Source organism: Brassica oleracea, chromosome C2 (genome assembly GCF_000695525.1).
Source record: "Brassica oleracea var. oleracea cultivar TO1000 chromosome C2, BOL, whole genome shotgun sequence".
NCBI classification, from domain to species: domain Eukaryota; kingdom Viridiplantae; phylum Streptophyta; class Magnoliopsida; order Brassicales; family Brassicaceae; genus Brassica; species Brassica oleracea.
In genome coordinates, this window is record NC_027749.1 from 17,440,271 (window position 1) to 17,462,578 (window position 22,308).

Below are 22,308 nucleotides of genomic sequence, written 5' to 3' on the forward strand. Positions count from 1 at the left end.
AAAATCAGTTAATCAGCCGACAAACGAATATATAACTCAGCCTACGTAAATCAGCCCTCGTGTACAATGTAAGTCAGCCGAACCGAGGATACTATTTCCATAAGTAATCTTTTGATCCGAAATCAGCCGTAATTAGGATGAAAAACCATAAATCAGCTGTATCGTCACATAAATCAGCCGTCAAACAAATGCTATTCTAGTAATTAATCTTTCGTTAATAAGTCAGTCGTAAACAAGCTGAGTTTAATGTTAATCCATCCTATTACAGCTGATTAAATATAATCTCAGCCGTAACAACATCCAATTAGTCAGCCGTAAATTAAATAACTCAGCCAGTCGATATTCATTAACTCAGCCGTGGAAACATAACTCAGCCGTGTCTTAACTACAACTCAGCCGAATATTCCAGCAATCAAACCGCCGATGTATAAGTTAGCCGTAACTTGTGTATGTAAGTCAGCCGTTATCCCATAAATCAGCCACATTTCTGTAAATCAGCCGTACCGGGCACCTGACTTATGTTCTTAAATCAGTCTTTTCATCTTAAGTCAGCCGTGTTTATTAATTCAGTCGACACGTAGAAATAAATCAGCCGTAACGACGTATGAAGTGATTTACGGCTGACTTAATGAAAACACGGAACCAAATTCCTACGTGGCGCCGGATTTTTGCTTACGTGGCAGCGAAAAGTAATGGCATTCTTGTAAATACGATTTTTCTGATAACGTAAAAAAAAGGCACGTTTGGTATTTAAAAAATGCCAGTAATAAAAAAAAGATCTGTATGGTTCTAGTCAATTGTCCTAAAATATTGTATATTTGAATAAACTTACCTAGTTAAAATTTTTCTTTACGTTGCCGTCTCTTTCTCGCTCTCTTTTTCATTGTCTTAACCGTGACTTGTTCACATCTTTTGTTCATGCTTCAAGTTTTTTTGAGCTCTCCTTTTCTTCATTTTTTTCATTGAAATGTTAATATTCGATTGTCACAATCATTCTGCTCATTTTGTTAGGGTGATCACCATTTTATTTTTGTATTACTAGATTTGGAGAGTTTAATACGTCGGTGTCTGATAAAAAGTTTTGAATAGGGAGTTAATTCTCAAATCTTAAATCTTGATAACACTTAATTTTTTTAAGAAAACTTAACACATGATTTTGTTATAAACGGGTAGTCTATGATGTTCTTATGATAAGAGGCTAAGATCCAACTACTGATATAATGATCTAATTAAATTGTGTCTCGAGGGATCAATACTCAATCATGTTATAACTCAACTAGCTAGATATGCATGTTTTATTAATTCATTGTGGTAAATCCAAAATATATCCCATGATCACTAGTGTTTACTGTGGTCATGTGGCCAACGTATATTCACAATGAATGGACTTGTGCTATTGGCAACTTTGAACGCAAAATATTAGAATACCTTTTGACGTTGCGGAAGCTTTATAATATAGAACTAGAGATCCGTTGATTCTGAGAATACCCGGAAAACTAGGATAATCACAAGGATCTTATTTAGTCTAAGAATGCCTAAGATCAATGTCTTCTTAAATTCGTTGAGATCACCAATGATCTACCGAAAACAAGGAACAAAGAGAAAATTTTCAATTTTATTAATCAAATCATAAACTGAATACAAACTTAAGCCTAGACGGCTATATATAAAAACACCATAAAACCTTAAAATAATAAAAATAATTATCTAAATAACAAATAAAATAAATAATAAATATTTGGAAATATCTCAAATATTTATTTGCATCACTTTTCATAATAGTAAGGATACTAATGAAAAAGTGTATATTGTAGCGCATACTAAAAGTCTAAAAGCAATTAGTTATCAAAGCATCTAACAAACGATTTTAGTTTACGGTGGGTTTGCGTCCATGATTAGACACAATACCAAATTATTTTAATTAACTTATACTTACTTGAAATCAGTCTTATAATTTCTTAAACGAAGACATGTGCTTCTTTATTGAACACATAATATATCTTAATTGTGTACATAAATATATAATACACCACAAAGAGAAGAATTGTTGTTAGAAGACATAATTCTAGAATGAGATTAGAAAGTTTTGATGAATAACTCTGAAATAACATTTGAACTGTATTTGTTTTCTCTTACTATTGCGTCTATAATTTCATATCATAATCAATCATCTTCATTGTTAAATCGGACTAGGTATGTGTTGGTTTACACGCTTCCACGTATAAACTCTTAGAAAATATGACAACAAGTGTAGATAAAATCTAAACTAGGCTTAAAATCCTAAACCTTGATTGTCTTAACCTTGCTTGGAAGAAACATGATCTGGATATTTAGTTCCAAAAATCAAGTTTTTGGGGTTAAAACCTTTCGGTAAAGTTTTATATATCTGGTTAAAATCAATATGATTATTTAACTGATACATCATAAAAATAGGCTACAAAATTTAGTGGCCTCTTGGTGGTTATTTGGATAGCCAGCGAATAGCCAAATTCATAGGCATTGTGGTTACTGAAAATTTTACGGCTAATACGTTTATATCGACACGATTGGATGATAGCCTAAACCTTGGCTATTTGATTAACCATTAACTGACTACAGAGCCTTAACCTTCCTCATTAAACACATAAGAGATTAAGACACTTTTGTTTTCGTATGAGAAAATAGTGAAAAAAAGAGACGAGAGATTTCAGTCCAAAAGTTCTTTCACGGAATATAAATAATATTATATAGTTAAAATAGTGGCAATGTTATTTTGGAAATAAGGATAGCAAAATAACATAGATTTCAACATGACAACCCAAAAGTGCAATAGGTGCTTTGTTAATTGTTGGCATTGCCATAGAATTATTCACAGCTCTTTCGTCCAAAATATAATTTCATATTATTCGGTCAAGATACTTTTGAGTTGACAGAACCCGGAGAATAAATCAAGAATTAAAACAAACAATATAATAGTAAAATAAATTCATAACTAGGATGGCTGAAGCTACATAAGAAAAAATGTCCAATCAGGTCGGGCCACTGATAGACCGGTTTGGGTTAACTATATATAGCGAGAAATATTTAAAACTTGGGGCTGATTAGTCTCAAATCACATCCACTTTTAATACTTTGATTGAGATCGGCGACTTGCGTAGAGTAAAAATGTTTAATAAAATTCCACTCAACACACATAGATTACATGCCTGATTAATTGTAAGATCCACATGAATGAGTGACTTAAAAGTTAACCATAATCTTGGAGTACCCTTCTGTCAAGAATAAATCAAATTAAGACTAATTTTAGCATCCTGAACACAACCGTATAAAACAATATGAATTCCAGTACGTTAAATAAGAACAAACATATTAAAATTATATAATTAAGAAACTATATATGGTACTGACACTGGAATCAACCAACACAATTTTAATAGTCTCTCCACCTTACGCAGAGTTTTGCTATTGTAACCAAATTATTTGCACTTTAATTCTCCACATAGATTTAAAAGGTTTAATTGTGAAACTTGGTCAAAAGCACCCATTGATTTCTAGGGAGATGGTATTTTAGGATGGAGTTGAGCTAAGCGTGGTCTTTATATAGTTTTCAAAAACCCTTAGGTCAGTGAGTACTCGATTGTATTAGTTTACATGTTTTCTGGTCCAACAAATATTTAGAGCATAAACTTTATTAATTAGATGAATAAGAAAAGAAAACTTATTTTTGAATAACGAATCTACATTGAATTATAGAATATTGGTTATATTATTAGTCAATTGAACTTGTCAATCAAACTACGATGAATTCACACCACATTTTATGATTTTAATAACTTTTTTTTTTTGCACTAAGTGCCTACCAAAAAGTCAATTCTTTATATTAACATTCAAATAAGAGTAACCTTTGTTTCGTAAGTAATTACAAAGGAACCATCTGACATGTCACTCTATTAAGCACTCTCAAGTTCAATATGTTAACAACCTTTAATTACTAGAAAATTTACGTAATATGCCATTGAACTCTCTAGGACAGCCATGTTAATATAGTGTTTATATTATACCTTTGTGTATTACATAAAAGTAATGACATAAAAGTAACTGTTCCTTTATTTAACTTTACTATGTCCTCATTTAACTCTTTCTCATCGTTGTGTTAAATTAAATTACCTAAAACAAATAAATATTCATATGGTTAGATCAACATTCAGCTAATTCTCTGGAAGATTGATGCTCATAAAGACACTAATTTTGTTGACTCGCTTCTCCTCCTGGTCAACAAAAACACTATCATTCTCTGGAAGATTGATGCTCATAAAGACAGTGATCTCAGGGATTACCACATGCTGGTGCTCCTCTTTTGTTCTCCCGAAGAGATGTGTGGCAAAGATTAACTCAATGTGCAGTGCTTTCTTGTGGAAAGGGAATCTCGAAGGTCACCACTCGGCGAGGATTGCATGGGAAACGGTTGTAAAAACGAAGGAGCAAGGTGGACTTGGGGTAAAGGATCTCAAGACATGGAACAAAGCGTGTTGCTTGAGACTGATTTGGCTCCTATTCTTCAGACCAGACTCAGTTTGGGTCTCCTGGTTCAAGGAAGTAATACTCAAAGGATCAGTCAGTAACTTTTGGACCACAAACCCTTCACAAAACTTTTCTTGGCTAGCAAACAAACTGTTAAAATTAAATAATGAGGCTTACCCTTTCATTCATCTTCGGATTCAGAATGGAGAGAGAGGCAGATTCTGGATTGATAATTGGAGCCCTTTTGGGAGACTGCAGGACTACTTGGAAGGAGGAAGAAGTCGACTAGGAATTCCAAAAGATGCTACTTTGGCATCGCTGCATCATGATGGAACTTGGCGGCTACCTGCAGCAAGAACAGACCGTCAATTGCAAGTTCTCTCCTACATCACCACTGTTCAGTTCACAGATGAGCCGGACTTCTACGAGTGGGAGATTAAAGGAAAGCGGAATGAGAAATTCAGTACGGGGGAGGTGTATCATTACCTGTGTGGAGAGGTTGGTGAAGTTTCTTGGTGGCCTGTAGTCTGGACCTCAAGACGTATTCCACGGCAGAGCTTCCATGTGTGGCTTGTAGTGCAAAACAGACTCCCAACTCGAGACCGGTTGATTGGCAGGGGTATACAGGTACCATCTCTATGTCTCCTTTGCAACTCAAGTGATGAATCGCGAGACCACTTGTACTGGGACTGTGACTTTGCGTTCGAGATTTGGAAACTTGTCGCGGGAAGGTGTAGACTTAGGCCTGATCGAACATGGGAGAGCTCTCTAAACCAAATGCTGTCTCTACCACCACCAAGTACTACTCGATCTCTGATTCTCCTTGGATGGCAAGCTTCAATCTACTGGTTATGGAACGAACGCAATCAACGGCTCCATACAAATCGGTTTCGTTCAATAGACTGCATCTTCTCCATAATAGATCACCAGATACGGAATATGATCCAAAGCTTTAGAAGCACAAACCCTAAAAAAGCTTCTGCAATGATGCAACTGTGGATTCGTTGACTGAAGACACCAGCACTGTAGCTCTCCGACTTCTCCGTTCCTCGATCGTCCAATACCATTCCCTCATCTTTTTTTTTTTAATTCTACTGGGCTAAGAGCTTCATGGGCTTAGTCATTTACTTGGGTTAGTTGGGTTATTAAAATATGAGTTTCTATGGGCTAGGCTCACTCACTAATGCCTCATGGGCATTTGTAACCAGTTTTATTTTTTGCAATTTATATTAAGAAGGCCAGTTACAAAAAAAAAAAAAAAAAAAAACTTTTACTAGTTAGGGGAATTTAGCGGGCATCTAACGGTCTTCACCTGGATCTAGTTACTTTCTGCTTACACGTTTATTACTATATATATATTTTTTTTTTTGAACAACACACGTTTATTACTATATATAATAAAATGTTACTATACATATATTTAGAACTTCCTTCGTAATTTTTATTTGGAACAACCCAACCAAAACCCACTAACCAATTCCTCCAATCCCCAAGCCTCATAGCTAGCTTGTAGCTGAACTCAGATAAAGGCTGTTCCAATCTCTCCGTGTGTATCCATAAATGGAAACATTGTTAAATATTTTAATTTATAGAGAAATTACTTAGAATAATTCTAATTAATCTAAAAATTATTAGAATGACTCATATTAAATTTTAATTACTAGACTAAAATGAGATACCAGCAAATTTACGAAAAGCTCATCTCTAACTTGATTAACAACTACAAGTTTGCCATTATAGCAAGTTAAAAAATTGGAAAATATATGTTAAAATAATTTAAAAAAAAAAACTTAATTAGAAAAGAAGGTGACTAAAAAAAAAATTAGAAAGGGAGAAAATAGTTTGTCGAGTCTCTCTCACGACATCGACGAAACCGAAGGTGGAGCCATGTCCGATCTAGAGTCGCCGTCGGTCCCTTTCCCACTCCAACAACATCTCCTCCGCCACAGCCGTCGTTGATTTCGACACCTCCTCGCCAAGTGCCATCGTCCCTGTCGTGTAAACCCTAGGTCTGATTTGTCTTCCTTTTTAAATTGACGAAATTGAAATTGTAAGTGCTAAATCTATCCAATTCCAAAGTTGTTATCACACATTTTTAGTTTCGAAAACACTAAATCTCAATTTCAACATTCCTCCACTTCGAAATCGATAGACTGTTTTTTTTTTTTGTTCCGTAGTTAATTTTGGTTATGACAGATTGTTTGATTATTGTTTTATTGATCGTGAAAGTTTGTAGACTCTAATTCCTAGTATAGAGATAATGAGCTTGTCTATATAAAGTCTAGAATCTTTTTAGTTGCTGCTCAAGCAGCTACTGTGAAATCTAGTTCTTGTAAAGTCATCATCTTTGAAAATTGATATAAAGTGATCCTGGTGTTACACGTCCCCGTAAAAAGTTGACTTAACCTTATACTCGTGAAGCTATCTTTGTTTAATACCTAGCTTGATGCATTTCACACATAACTTTGTTTTTCGTATCATTGATGGTTCGTGGTCTCTCTATATTAAGTTTGATCATGATCATATGAATCACTGTTCGTCTGATTTTGGTGTTTTTACACTCTGCAGACAGTTCATATCTGGGGGAGTTCTGAGGATTGGAAGTATGCATGTAGACATATATTGAAATATCACTCTGCAGAGGTAAGCATGAAATTGAAGAACTTAGGCGACAGTCGCATACAATTTTACTTGTAGTACTGCATTTGTTCTGTTATAACGTAAAAACAATGATGTCTTCTCAGGTGCGAGCTGTCACTGTCCATGCAACGAATAAATACTTTGTGTCTGCATCGCTTGACAGTTCGTGGTGCTTCTATGATATGTCCTCTGGTTTATGCTTTGCCCAGGTTCGCAAGAAGATGGGTTTGTTCTTGTTGATGTTTCATCTTCAAGGTATCATGGAGAAAGGCTCTTCTACAGTTTGCATCTTGAAATGGGAAACATAAATAATCACGAACTGACGTGCGAAGAGATAAGCCAGAGAATGTTATACTTGTATTAGGAATGTGGAAACTCGTTTAGATGATAATCTGTTCTTGTTTCTTTTAGTTATGTCATCCATTTCTATGTAATTTTTTTCAAAATTTTTGTCTCTCGGATCTGATACTTTTTCTGGCGGCGGTGCTCTTACATGTGCTGTGAGAAGGCCTCTATGAGTCCTCTTTACTTTTAATCGATCTTCTGTAGTTTTAAGGTCTTCGACTGTACTGGAAGGTGATGGAACTTCTCTCAATGGTGATATGGTGTGGTTGAGCGACAGTTGGTTTCTGCCTTGTTACCGGTGAGGTCGAGTTTGTCGTCAGGGCGTGATCTATCCGCCTGTGGACGATGGTGAATCTAACTGTCCGGTGGGGTTTGAGTCCGGCTCGGTGGTTCCGCGTCCAGCGGGGCCTCTGTTTTCATCACTTAGTTGAATTTGTCTTTGATTGGCATATCCTGCATCAATGTTGAAGAACTGGGTGCAGGGACCAGTCGCAGTTCCAGTCTTTTCTCAGATTGGGCTTCTTAGTTTTATGTGTTCTGCAAATTTAGTATATTTGCATTATAGTAGAGTTATTTTAGTCATGATAGTAACTCACTTTGATCAAAAAAAAAGATGGTAACTCACTTATTCATTATGTGTTCTACAATTTTAGTATATATGTAGAAACAGTTTCCCTTAATCGACTTATAAGGTACACTAATTGTGGTTCTTGTGCTAATATCTTGTTCTTTCTCAGTTCACTTCTGGCTTTTCATATTTTTGATTTCTTTTAGAAAAAGAATGTTGTCGGCATTGCTAAGCTAGATGTTGTCTCCTAAAATGTGGAAGAAAAGTGAGAATCAGTTCAGGGTGCAAAGACAGAAGAACATACCGCAAGATCTGAACCTCGGAGACTGTGGGTTTATACACTTTGAAGTATATTGACTGTTTAACGGCTTGAACGACGATATTATTCCAGTTCTACATCTGCAGATGGCTGTAGAAATCTACGAGGAGGTTCCTTAAGTTTGCTAAGTAGTATGTATGTTGTTTTTAAAACTGCCTATGTAGTTTTTTGTTGCTTTTTTATATTGGATGTACAAGTATTCCAGTACGCAAGCTGATGTTCTTTTAGTCGGATTATTGTATACCGTGAGTGCTGTTACTCCAACTCTTATAATTTCATCAAGAATCTCATACAAATTTTTTTATTTACTTTGCCCCTAGTAACACTATTTATAGAAGCATATTTGTAGTGACAAAATAATTGTGGACTAAGTTAAATCCAGACCTTATGCTACGTGAGACAATTCTAAATATATACATATACACAAAAAGACGTCAAACGAAAGAACTTAGAGCTGTTGATACTTCATAATTTGATACCTAATTTTGATCTTAATTAACCTAAAAATAAACCAAATTCAAAATTAATGTAAACCCGGTTGAAATTGAATATTAAATTAAGTTTGGTTTATATAAACCCAGATTTCTGTCAATAAATCTGTCACAACATAAATTAAAAGTCTGCCAACATATAAAATAAAAAGTTTGCCAACACTTTTAAATCAGACATATAACTTTGTCATAAGAAAATAAGTCTAACAGAAAAAAATAAATCGGTACATAAAAAAATAAATCGCCCACAAAAATCTATCATTTATAACAAATCTGCTACCTCAGTCACTAGACATATCTTTAAAAATCTGTTATCCATTTAAATCGGATAATTAACTCTGTCGTGAAAACAAATCTGACGTTTCTAAAAATATCTGACACCAATATAACATTAGATTTATTTTTCTATACAGATTTTATAAATAGACTTATTACGCGATAGATTTATTTTTTTGAAAATAAATCTGCCAACGAAAAATTGGTAAAAACACTTTGGTAATTTTTTTTTGTTATAACTATGAATAGTGGCAGTTTCGACCAGAAAAATATTCTAATAATTTTAAAAAAATATGAATCATTCTAGTAATAACACAATTAATTTGTGTCAGTTTAGTAAACTTCCCTTTAATTAGCCTAAAAATTACCAGATTTGAAATTAATGTAAATGAGGGTCCCTCTTATTGTTAACTTACTCTTTAAATGAATTGTTTTAACATCTTTTGGTATCTCCGACTTTTCATAATTTGTATTTATCCTCATCCCCGCTACTATCGAGAACATATCATTAATTAGATCCTAGTAATATTTCAACTAGAACTTCAAAAATAACAAAAATAAACACAACAAGCAGGCCATTTGGTGATAACACATCTTTTGGTATCTCCGACTTTTCATAATTTGTATTTATCCTCATCCCCGCTACTATCGAGAACATATCATTAATTAGATCCTAGTAATATTTCAACTAGAACTTCAAAAATAACAAAAATAAACACAACAAGCAGGCCATTTGGTGATAACACATCTTTTGGTATCTCCGACTTTTCATAATTTGTATTTATCCTCATCCCCGCTACTATCGAGAACATATCATTAATTAGATCCTAGTAATATTTCAACTAGAACTTCAAAAATAACAAAAATAAACACAACAAGCAGGCCATTTGGTGATAACACATCTTTTGGTATCTCCGACTTTTCATAATTTGTATTTATCCTCATCCCCGCTACTATCGAGAACATATCATTAATTAGATCCTAGTAATATTTCAACTAGAACTTCAAAAATAACAAAAATAAACACAACAAGCAGGCCATTTGGTGATAACACATATCTCTCTCTCTCTCTCTCTCTCTCTCTCTCTCTCATCACTTCCCTTGTGTATCCATAATTGGAAACATTGTTATACATTTTAATTTATATTCAATAGCACACACACCTCAAACGAGGGTCCCTCTTATTGTTAACTTACTCTTTAAATGAATTGTTTTAACATCTTTTGGTATCTCAGACTTTTCATAATTTGTATTAATCCTCATCCCCGCTACTATCGAGCACAACATACAATTAATTAGATCCTAGTAATATTTCAACTAGAACTTCAAAAATAACAAAAATAAACACAACAAGCGGGCCATTTGGTAATAACACATGCCTGATCCATGGTGTTTAGACATTTCAAGATCCCCTACTTTCTCGATGACCAAACAAAATAAGAGAACAAGAAAATACCCAAAAAATAAAAGGAACATAACAAGAAAAGCATAGAAAATATGTTAAAGTTCAGAGTGAGTGATGATCTTGAAACCGCCGAAGAGAGTGATCCAAACGCTGCCGTGAAGCGTCACCATCGCGAGTTAGTGGCGGTTCAAGCGGGGGCGCACGGATGTTAAGGGAGCCACGGCTAGGGTAACCGGTCTGACCAATGGGTGCACCAACGCAAGTGTAGCTCGATTCCAGGGGACCATCGGACATGTAATTAACGGTTGTAGTGATAGGGAGATTAGAGTTTGGAGAGATGCTTCTGCTGCCTCGAAATGTTCGGCTTAAGTAGTAATCGTTGGTGTGGTTGTGAGAGTATTGGTTTGAAGAGTATGGATATGGCGGTTGAAGCGGTTGGGGAACCAATGTTGTTGAGGAGCTTTCGGCATATAGCATTGGAGATGAGTAAACCGACCGGTATATTGTTGGATCTGCGGTATGATATCTGCCAATAGTTCCAATTTTTATCACTTCATTCATATGATTGATCATTATAACAAGAAACTTTCGTAACTGTTATATTATTATTTGAAGTTTAAAGATAAATAAGCGTACCCGAATGGTGTAATTCCAGGTGGGGCTAAGGTATCGTTACGGTAGACCAATTGACGAGCTTGATTTAATGTCTCGGTCTCCCTCTCTTAAAGTTTATTCAACCAAAAGGACATCAAACTAAGTCTTAAATGCAATTAGCTACTATCTATTCGAACTAAGTTGTAGTTGGATGTGACATCAATCATTTATCAAAGACAAGATTTTGAAATATGGGTTTATTTGCACGAACTATAAAGTGTGAATATGAAATGTAGATTATATCAAAGTTAAGTAAACATGCCTTGTCGGTGGCGATTCATGTGGCCACCAAGAGCTTGGGATTTGCAGAACTTGAGTGAACAAAATCGACATTCGTACACCTTCCCGCTCTCATCTTCCTCTTCTTTACTTCCTTTCTTCTTTCTTTGACCTAATTATCAATATAAAAAAATCCCACACATTAACAACTTCCCCATCAAATTAGCGTCATTTGGAATCAAAACTTTACCATAAACACACAACAATACCAATACGATTATCTAAGTATATATCCACTTTTTCCTTTTTAGTGATAGTTATCTCCATGCTACATATAACGAAAAAGCAATTAGGGTTTTCAATGGTAAGCATACCAGAGGAAGAACCTTCCTCCAGCGCTTGCTTATTTCTATCTTTAGTAAAATCATCTGGCAGATTGTTGAGGTCTAAGTAGTTCTCCTCATGCCTCCTGCCAAAAAATTCAATAAAGATAAGTATGAGTTTAAAGATTAGGAAATTGGAAGATATAATCAAGAAAGTGGTTTTGTGTCTTGTGGGACATATACATAGTGGGAAATAAGAGATTTGCGTGAGATAAGACTTCTCTCGTAGAGCTATAGTAGTTGACAGTATATATTGTAGAGGACTTTCAGTTGGAGAGGCTGCACCACAAAATGAAGATAAAAACGTAGAGAGTAATAAAAGTTAAAGAAAGAGAGGTTCGAAAGTTTTCTATCAGTTTATCTGCCACAAATCCTCCCAAATCTCTCTCTGCGTGTGGAAACTAAATAAACAAAGTGGGTCTCGTGACCTTAGAAAGATAGTGTGGGCTTAATTAAGGGGTTTTAATTAAACCAGGGAAAAAGTGTTCTAGTTTGTGGTTTGTGTTTGTGTTTGTGTGTGTGTGATAAAAGAGAGAGATGAGAGGGACATTTCCTGAGTGAAAGGAGAGGCTAGGGCTACTAGCCTAGAACCCTATTACTGTGAAATTAATTCATGTTAGAAAAGACAAACTCTTAATATTTTAAGAAATCAATGAATTTTGGAGCTTTTCTGTGTATATCTAAATACTGAAAATCAAAATAGACATAGATCTGTCCAGTTAGTCATGACATTCGTAAAATTAACTACTAAATACAACCCTTTGGTGGAAGAGATAGATGAGAGAAAATGATTTTGTGATTTTCTCGCTGCTTGAAAATTGACAAACTTATCATAAATCTTTAGAAGTATTTCAAAAAGAAGTTGTGACTTCATCTCTTGAATTAATAACCTGGAAATAACACACATGATGGAAGGAAATGTTAAGTGTAAATTATGTTTTACTCTTTTGACCAAAAAAGCGCTGACATTTGTTCGAATAATATGATGAAACGGTTGTATTTGATTAGGTTCTCATAATCAAACATATATGTAGCGTCTTCAAAGAAACAAGGGTAGTACTTTGTCAACAATGAATTAAATGTGGAAAGACACATCTAGCGAATCATTGTCTCTTGATAAAGAATCTTTCCTGAGTAGTGTGCAGTTTCAAGATGGTCCTTGATGGACTTGTGATCCTCAATTAAACACACAGAGGAAACAACAAGTAACTAAAAGAGAAAAGATTTTATACTTTTAAGGACAATCGGAGAAATTGCTAGTTCTATGGTCCAGCTGCTTTGAACATAACGTTTTGAGAAATTTTACACTAATTGTTTGGATATAAATGTAAAAAAATTGATAGCTAGCTAGTATTGGTCCCCATTTATAGATGCAATGTAATGGCGATAGGCCTCTCCTGAGGCCTCCACAAAGAAAATAAAATACTTACAAATTGTTTTTTGTACCCTAGGGTTTTGCAAATGGGACATGCAAGTGTTGCTATCACATAACTAATTATTAGGGAGGGCCCTTTGTGATCTAAGTTGGATATGCATGTCTTCTACTTTTCCATCTCTTTTTCAGTTCCTAAATATTACATGCTTAATCTTCCTTGTTAACTTTTTAACAAAAAAAAACTCTTCCTTGTTAACCATATCCTATACTATTAAAATAGAAGTCATGACTTCCTTCATGTGTGATTTTTTATTTGGACTATCCCTAGAAAATTTATTAAATTTTATATAACTTAATTATAATATCTTTTAATATCTTTATTTTTATTTGAAATACTAATAAATATTTTAAAGAAATGTCTAACAAAATCTTTCAAATATCTTTTAGAATCTTTTTAAAATATATTTTCGAAATTAGTTATTTAAAAAATAAATTATCACAAAGTATAATTAGAAACTTAATTTTAATTTAGTTTTGATTGTAAACAAAAAATAATAATTATAAAAATACTTTTAATAATATTTTAATGATACTAATAATTTCAAATTAAATTTATTATAAATTAAATTTAAGAAATATTTTAAAAGATGTTTTTAAAAAGAAATATTCATTTGTATTTCTAATGTAAAAATAAACATATCCTATCTATTTAGCACATAAATTATGACTTAATTCATATGTGATTTTTTAAAAAAAAATTAGATCACTTAGAAATCATACATTTAAATGATTTTACCAAGTAATACAATTAATTTACATTTTCCTTCATAGATGAAACATTTGATCTTTATTCATATCGTATATATAAAACTTTAGTCTACTGTTATTAACGTTTGTGTATTCCCCTGAATTAAAAACCAATTCGGTTTATTATTTAAACAACTATACTTAATTAATTTAATTAATTACTATATACCAAGTTCTCTATTATGTAGGTTCAACTTAATTTAATTTTCACATATATTTCAAATTTAGAAATAAAACAAAATTTATGTAAATCAGTATTATTACATAATAATATATCAAAAATAAATTTTGTTACAAGAATATAAAATTTATAGTAGTAATTTTATACGCCACACAAATATTATTATAAAATTAGATAATATATATCACCAAATTATATTAATTTATTGATATATTTTATTGCATAATCTAAAATATTTTATATAGAAAATCCGCACGGGTGAATATCTAGTTATAATTCTAACAAGGGTCGCTCTACATCAACCGTTATCTATATTGTTAATATATCTTACAGACTACAGAGTTATGTATGTTGTAAGCTTGTCGTAAGCTCCTATACATATATATATTTATATATATATATATATATATATATATATAAATATATATATGCATATATCTTTTATATATTAATTGTAAAACATTACAACATGTTTTGGTAGCTACGTGTCATTACTATAATGAGTTTTAGAAACGTTAGACAAATAAGTTGGTCCATCTAAATATAAATTATACTTTTTATTAAACTAACTATCACTTTAATTAATAGTGTACAAAAAAATATTCTTCGTTCTTTCCTTAAATAATATGATTAAAATATATATGAAAATTAATGATTATGAATAATACAGATTTGATAACAATTTTTGTATCCTCGTTCTTTTGAAAAAAAAATTATATTATTAAACGAAATTAAACAATTTCATTAACCATATAATAAAAATTTTAGTTTTTTTCTTATATGTTATATTTTGATTTTTTTTTTAAACAACTATAAGTTACTAAAAATGGTAAAACTCCAACACTGAAAATTTTGTGATCAGTGGTTTAATTTTTTTTTTGTTCAAAAAAAATACAAATGATCATAAATCGTATGAATATGAAGTCTCGTTTAATAGATATTCATATTATATATATTTTTAATATCACTTAAATTAAATTATATACCATACAAAAATATATAAATATGTTAGCTTCAAAATTTCCATTGAAAAATATTGAGATCTTAATTAATGAGATCTTAATACATAATTATTTTTATAGAAATGAAGATTGAAAAAGAAAGATGAAGTCAGAGGGATTCCAACAAATTGTATAGATTTTTGTATATAAAATGTTAAAGAATAGTTTGAGCAAAATTTGGTTGCATAATCCTATTTTCCCTTTTTTTCTTTGCGAGAAATAATTATTTTGATTATCTCCATTGAAGATATGAAAGAGAAGGTTATGTGTTTAGTTCAGCCATTTGAATTCGTTTTGGACTTAACATAGTTTTAAGAATCTATAAAATTTGCTAAATAAAATTGAATGTAAAATTACGTTTTTATATACGTAAAATCTATTATGATGAGGTAAACGAAAAAGTAAATTCAAATTTTAAACATTTACCACCATCAAATTACTAAAATAAAAAAATAAAAATAGCAAAAATATTATTTAATATTTTTCTGTCATGTCTATGCTTTATTAAATTTGAAACATGTTTTCATACGTATAGAAAAAGAACAAATTGAAAATACATAATTAATTTTAAATTGCGAACATTTCATTATTTTAGATATTTAACTCCGTGTAGAGCGCGGATTATCACCTAGTGTATATATATATATGTTTCACGGCGTTCTGTTTATCTAATACAGCAGGAAACAGAGAATTGGTCATTCCGAATCAAAACTAATCATAGTCGACACTAGCCACCAACATATTTGTTTTGTCGTGGTTTTGGACCGGTTGGCACAACTACTGTGGGTTATGATCCCACTTAAATTTAATCATGAGATATGCAACCATATAACAATACTGCAGTCCATAATAATCTTGTGGATGATTCATACCGGAATTAAGAGACAGGAATTTGAATCTTTCCACTATAATTGTACTTACGATTGGCCATCGTAAACGTATTAAATAAGCAAGAAGCCAAGAACATCCGAGTTTTGCACCAACGCTGAGGATTTCTTTTTATGAATCATGAATGTCAAAAATTTATTCACATCAAAAACAATTGTACAATAAATAAACGTGACCTTGTTTGAAATCAGGGTTCTAAATCATGATAAGTAATTCGAAAATTGTTATAGATTCCTGTGGAGGATTTCCCTTTCGTTTCAAACGAAAAATGTTTCATCCGCATAAGATACATGAAAGTATAGAGTGAAGATCTAAGATGTATGTCCTGAAGTAGCCGCTGACGTAGTTGCTGAAGCAGATGTCGTGGTGAGTGATGAAGACCATGTGAAGTCAAAGTGCTGAGCTGGAGTCGTGTAGACTTGGAGAGCAAGAGAGTATCTTGGAGATATGGAAAGAGGAATAAACTTGAGAAGTAAGTTTATGACTTAAAGAAAGAGAAATAAATGCATTCCAAGAAAAGGAAAGTTGCAATTATTGTTATGGAAGATGTCCATACATGTTGCCTTGGAGACTAGGATTTCGGGAACGTGGAGAATAACTATAAGATAGCTATGGGGTCGTCTGTATAGAGACAGAGACACATAGGCTGATCTTATACAGAGAGATAAGCTCTTGGAAGTGTTCTGGGTCGTGCTAAAGCAGTGGCTGAAGTATTTGACGAAAGAGAAACACAAGCGGGTAGCTTAGAAATCTTTCAGTAGCAGTTGTTAGGATTTAACAGACTGTGTAAAGCTGATTAAGCAGATCTTGTAATAGAGTGTACAAGACGATTTCTAATTTACCTTAAGTGTTGCTTGTAGTTGTTTTGTCTCCTTGATTTATCTTCCGCAGTACTATTGTGTTTGCATCTTGCACTTACAAGTGGTATCAGAGCGGGGCACCTAAGTTATCGGTGTAATCCTGATCGGTGTAATCCTGAAGGTGAAGATGGACACGATTGTTTTGGTGCAGAAGGCGATCATGTTGAATGCGGACCAGTATGGTCATTGGAAGGCTCGCATGAAGCAGATGATTCGAGGAATCAATGAAGATGAGTGGACAGCTGTGGAGATTGGTTGGGAGGAGCCTACCATAGTCACATGAGATGGGAATAAGCCTAAGCCAAAAGAGGATTGGTCAGAGGCAGAACGCAATGCATCTAAGTTTAATGCAAAGGCGTTGTCGGTGATTTTTGGAGCGGTTGAAGCAGAACACTTCCAACTGATTCAGGGGAGTACTTCGGCTAAAGAGGCGTGGGAGATCCTGCTGAATTCGTTTGAAGGAGATGAGAGTGTCAAGAGGACACGTCTGGATCATCTTGGGTCGCAGTTTGAGAATCTCAGGTGGTCTGATAATGATTAAGTGGCGAGCTTTAGTGCCAAACTCAGTGGTATGGGACATGAAGCATTTGTACTTGGGAAGAAGTACAAGGAGAAGAAGTTGGTAAAGAAGTTACTACGCTGTCTTCCTACGAAGTTTGGAGCTCACAAGGCGGTCTTGATTATGACCACAAACACGGATAAGCTCAAGTTTGACAAGCTTGTGGGTATGCTGAAGGCAGAAGAGATGAAGACAAACAGTAGTCCAGTCTCTACGTCAGGTGGTGCATCAAGGAGTATAGCTCTTGTTGCTGACAAAGATGGAGATAGATCTCCGAATGTTGAAAATGCCATGGGGGTGTTGGCTTGGAATCTGGGTAAAATGATGAATTCCTCTGGTGGGAGGAATCAGTATGGTCGCCAGGGTGGTGATTGTGGCAATAGCAGAAGAAGAGAACGTCTTAGATGCTATGAGTGTGAAGGTCTTGGTCATATAAAAGCTGACTGTCATGTAGCACAACAGAGAGAACTTAAGTGTTCTGAGTGCAGAGGTGTTGGACACACACGACGTGAATGTCCAAACTCAAAGAAGGAAAAAGGTGTTCCATTGCAGTCGTCTGATGATTCAGAGTCTGAAGAAGATGGAAAGGTGATGAAGAACCTTGTTGCATTTGGTGCACGCAAGGAGGAATCTAGTGAATCCTCGGATTCAGACGTTAATACAGACTCTGAGGATTATCACGTGATGCTCAACAAGTGGTTGAATCTCAAGAATGAGAATCTGAGGCTGCAACACGATCTGGTGCATAGCCGTGAGCAGTATGATGATCTTGCTGAAGAACTTGCTGCTGTACATGAGAAGAATGAGTCTCTGGAGAATGAGGTTAGCAAGCTGAGAGATGTTGCTACTGGTGAACAAGAGAGAGCAAGGATGCTTGAACGTGATTTGGCTAAGAATCACAAGCAGGTCAGGATGCTCAATAGTAGGACCAAGGACTTGGATAAGGTACTCTCAATAGGACAACCAGCCAAGGTGAACTGGGGATTGGGATACCGAGGAGCTGAGAGTACTGGCATACATAAGGGGCTATCACATTTCGTGCAGGGGAGCACATCAAAAAGTGGAGCCAAAGAAGCTTGTCAGGAAGTACGCATGACGTACGATAGGGAGTAAGGCATAAAGTTCTACAGTTCTACAGCGTGTAGCTGTGAGTAACAAGCCGAAAGTAGTACATAAGTGCAACAACATGAAGGTAACACATGAGGTTCTGAAGCATGGTTGTGCAGCTGGTACAAGGAAGGAGACTAATCGGTGCATCAGCAACTGAGTCAGGCTAAGCAAGAAGCAACATAGGATGTGCTTTTGGTTATGTTGGAAGGTTGGACACAAGAAGGTGGAGTGTTTTGCTCATGAGAAGAGCAGAAACATGGCCAAGAAGGTGAACAAGACGTTCACTAAACCCAAGAGGGTTGAAGACGTGTCCTTAGCCAAGAGTGGCTTACTTGATGAGATCAAGGATGAGACATCAAAAGATGGATGCAGCTCTGGTAGGAGTGATCTTGAGGTTGATCAAGAAGCATCAAGTATGGAGCCAGGACACGAGGTTGTTTGTGGCATAAAGGGGAAGGAGATCGAAGTGCGTCAAGAAGTGGTGCGAGATGATCTTCAAGGGTGTGATAGTGAAATCACTCCAAGACAATAGAAACGAGTGCAGAGGGCACTCAGTGTGGATGGGGAAGGGCTCATGGTCAAGAAGACGACACATGAAGGAAGCTATGTCCTCAACAGAAGCTGGTCGAAGGGTAGTTCGACAGGTGCATCAGGTCGTGATGCAGTACTTGTTATTCCACTGCAGCAGGGGCTGTGTCAAGATTATACATAAAGAAACAGATGGGTGGGTCTGTAATGCTTGACTTCTAAGCATCTGTTTTAGCTTAGTATGCAATCAAGCAGGGGGAGAATGGTGATGTTCTGGTACTTAGTATGCATATCTCATGGGGGAGAAAAGCATGTGTGGTGCACATCTCGTGGGGGAGAAAAGCACATTTGGTATGGAAGTTTCCAGGTGAGGAACGTGGTTGCAATGTGGTTGCTGAACCAGAAGATTGTTGTTCTTGATCGGCACACAAAGCTAAAAGGGGGAGATTGAAGATATAAGATGTCTGCCCTGAAGTAGTCGCTGACGTAGTTGATGAAGCAGACGTCGTGGTGAGTGGTGAAGACCATGTGGAGTCAAGGTGCTGAGCTGGAGTCGTGTAGACTTGGAGAGCAAGAGAGTATCTTGGAGATATGGAAAGAAGAATAAACTTGAGGAGCAATTTTATGACTTAAAGAAAGAGGAATAAGTGCATTCCAAGAAAAGAAAAGTTGCACTTATTGTTATGAAAGATGTCCATACATGTTGCCTTGGAGACTAGGGTTTCGGGAACGTGGAGAATAACTATAAGATAGCTATGGGGTCGTCTGTATAGAGACAGAGACACAGAGGCTGATCTTATAGAGAGAGATAAGCTCTTGGAAGTGTTCTGGGTCGTGCTGAATCAGTGGCTCAAGTACTTGACGGAAGAGAAACACAAGCGTGTAGCTTAGGAATCTTTCAGTAGCAGTTGTTAGGGTATAATAGACTGTGTAAAATTGATTAAGCAGGTCTTGTAATAGAGTGTACAAGACGATTTCTAATAAAGCTTAAGTGTTGCTTGTAGTTGTTTTGTCTCCTTGATATATCGAGGATCTTTTTCATATCGAGGATTTGCATACTACTTATGAGTGAGAACAGAACACCCAAAAAAGTAGAGTAAGTGAGTGAGTGGTGAGGAGAGAGAGAATGGATCAGGTGAGAGATGGTTATTGTCATGTCCCCGTTCCTGGAACTTGACATGAGACATAGACGTTTCAACAGAAACGGGACTGCTTTGGTTCAGATCATGGGAATTGATCGCAAACAAGCTGCAATGAAGTGAATGATCAGGATGGATCATGAGAAAACTAACTCTAGGTCTGGAAATATACCAAGGGACTTAGTAAGATTGAATAAGATGAAGAGAGCAAGCTGGACGAGTGATGAGACAGCTGGACGATGCGAGAATGAAGCTCGGTCAGCTGGGTGAAGCTCGGACAAGCTCAGTGTAGCTCACATCAAGTTTGGCCAGCTCAGCTAGCTGGACTACTAGCTCACTCAGCTGGGTCAGCTGGGAGTCAGCTCAACTCAGCTGGATGGAGTGTTGGAAGCTCGGACCAGTGTGTCAGTTCTGGGCGGTTACCGGGCCGGTTGGTTGGCCAAGGATGGCTATGGGCCGGTGGGTTCTTCTGGTCATGCCATGGGCATGGGCAATCTGTGTGGGCTTGTTTTGGACATGTCCAGGAGTGGTTTGACAGTTCCAGGGCGTCTGGTAACTGCCATAGGTGAATGGGTGTGATCTGATCCATTGATTAAATCAATGGCCAGAAATGATATCGAAGGGATGCAATGGTTAAAAAGTAATCACCCCTTCTCCTATATAAGGAAGGCAAGTCCGTGCCATTTCAGGCATGCCAGGGCTTCCTCCTACACCCTGAAACACAAAGAAAAACAGAGAAAAGACAGAGAGTTGGTCGGATTCAACATCCAACTCCAAGAGTGGTGTCAAGGCCACAAAGAGGCAGTTTTGAGAGAGATCAAAGGGGAAGTTATGAACGATCATTTGATGGGTTTTGATTCATGTTGACATCACCCAAAGCATCCTCCAGGGCCTGAGAACACACGCAAATAGTCAGGGAAGAAGAGGGATGGCCGGATTCCACTTTCTATGGCCAAGATAGCCTTAAGGGAAGAGGTGCGTGGGAAGGCAGTTTCATGGGAGTTGGGAATGACCCTGTGATGGTGTTTGATCATGGATGATCACGTCCTAGGCTTCTTCTACAGCCTGGGAACACACGCAAATATCCAGGGGAGAAGGGAGAAGGCCGGACTCCACTCTCAATGGCATGAACAGCCTTGAAGCCGGATGCAGTGTAGAAACTGGTTTCGTGGGAGTTCCATGGAAGGGATGATGGGTGCGACCCATGAATGGATATTATCAATACTGGAAGTATATGATAAGGACTGATAGAGGCGTGCACTGGAGGAGCATGGCCGAACATAATAAGAAAAGGCACATAATCTAATCAGATCATGTATAAGGTAATCGATTTTATAATTACTTTCCAGTTTATATTTATGTCTCTTGTGGTGTGATCAAGGCCAAGTATAGCACGCCCCTTGAAGACCATATATTATGATGTAAACTATGTTTACATGGTGTAGTCTGTTGGATCAGACTTGATGGCACTGAACCATGGCCCTTGCCGGTTCATGAATGGTGTCCATGGCCTCAGCCGGGCTGTTCATGGTCATGATCCATATGATCCGGGTCGATTCATTGGATTCTGATTATGGGAATCTCTTAGTTGAGATTTATCATGAGTTTTAGTGAATTTTAATTAGTTTTTGGAGTACTTTCAAAATTGGTCAGATTTGGGTCTGATGAGTAATTTGATGTTTAGATAAGGAACCAACCATGCAATGATAGATCCTTGTGTTAGGTTATCTGATCATATGCTTGTGTGTTGTTATATGTTTGTCACTTATGATCATAAGGAATATTAGTTATCAACCTTGGTGTTGGTAAGCTATGTGCAAAGCATTGGCTAAGAGCCATAAAGAAGAGTATAGCTAGTACTTGGTGGTGTGGACCATAAGTACTGAGCCGTGTGTTATCTGATCTTGGGCAAGGATGGATGACCTGATCCATTGGTTATGGAATAAGGTGTCTGCTCTGATTGATCAAAGGATGCACCGGATATTAGAGAGATTGATCGGCTCCAATGGGACATGGTTCCATGGCCGGTTGGGTAAGTGTGAAGACTCATCAGTTCTGAG

General features: G+C 35.7%; 1 protein-coding gene, 2 long non-coding RNA genes and 1 pseudogene across 3 annotated transcripts; 1 reads left to right on the forward strand and 3 right to left on the reverse strand.

Moving 5' to 3' along the window:
- Nucleotides 1-22,308, reverse strand: part of LOC106323581 — a 109,078-nt pseudogene that overhangs the window by 21,641 nt on the left and 65,129 nt on the right.
- LOC106327775 lies at nucleotides 4,090-5,539 on the reverse strand. The gene is made up of 3 exons (XR_001267515.1): nucleotides 4,987-5,539; nucleotides 4,678-4,846; nucleotides 4,090-4,562 (listed from the first exon to the last, which is right to left on the reverse strand). It is a non-coding gene; the product is annotated as an uncharacterized LOC106327775 (long non-coding RNA).
- On the forward strand, nucleotides 6,400-7,308 carry LOC106327777. The gene is made up of 3 exons (XR_001267516.1): nucleotides 6,400-6,509; nucleotides 7,069-7,143; nucleotides 7,245-7,308. It is a non-coding gene; the product is annotated as an uncharacterized LOC106327777 (long non-coding RNA).
- Nucleotides 10,409-12,189, reverse strand: LOC106327773 (zinc finger protein JAGGED-like). The gene is made up of 5 exons (XM_013766021.1): nucleotides 11,984-12,189; nucleotides 11,792-11,886; nucleotides 11,461-11,589; nucleotides 11,181-11,265; nucleotides 10,409-11,070 (listed from the first exon to the last, which is right to left on the reverse strand). Coding segments are annotated over exons 1-5 (735 nt in total). The 5' UTR covers nucleotides 11,986-12,189; the 3' UTR covers nucleotides 10,409-10,646.

Coding starts and splice junctions, on each gene's coding strand:
- LOC106327773 (XM_013766021.1), bottom strand. Junction 11,590..11,791: donor GGAGGAAGGTTCTTCCTCTG/GTATGCTTACCA, acceptor ATTGATAATTAG/GTCAAAGAAAGAAGAAAGGA. Junction 11,266..11,460: donor CATGAATCGCCACCGACAAG/GCATGTTTACTT, acceptor ATAAACTTTAAG/AGAGGGAGACCGAGACATTA.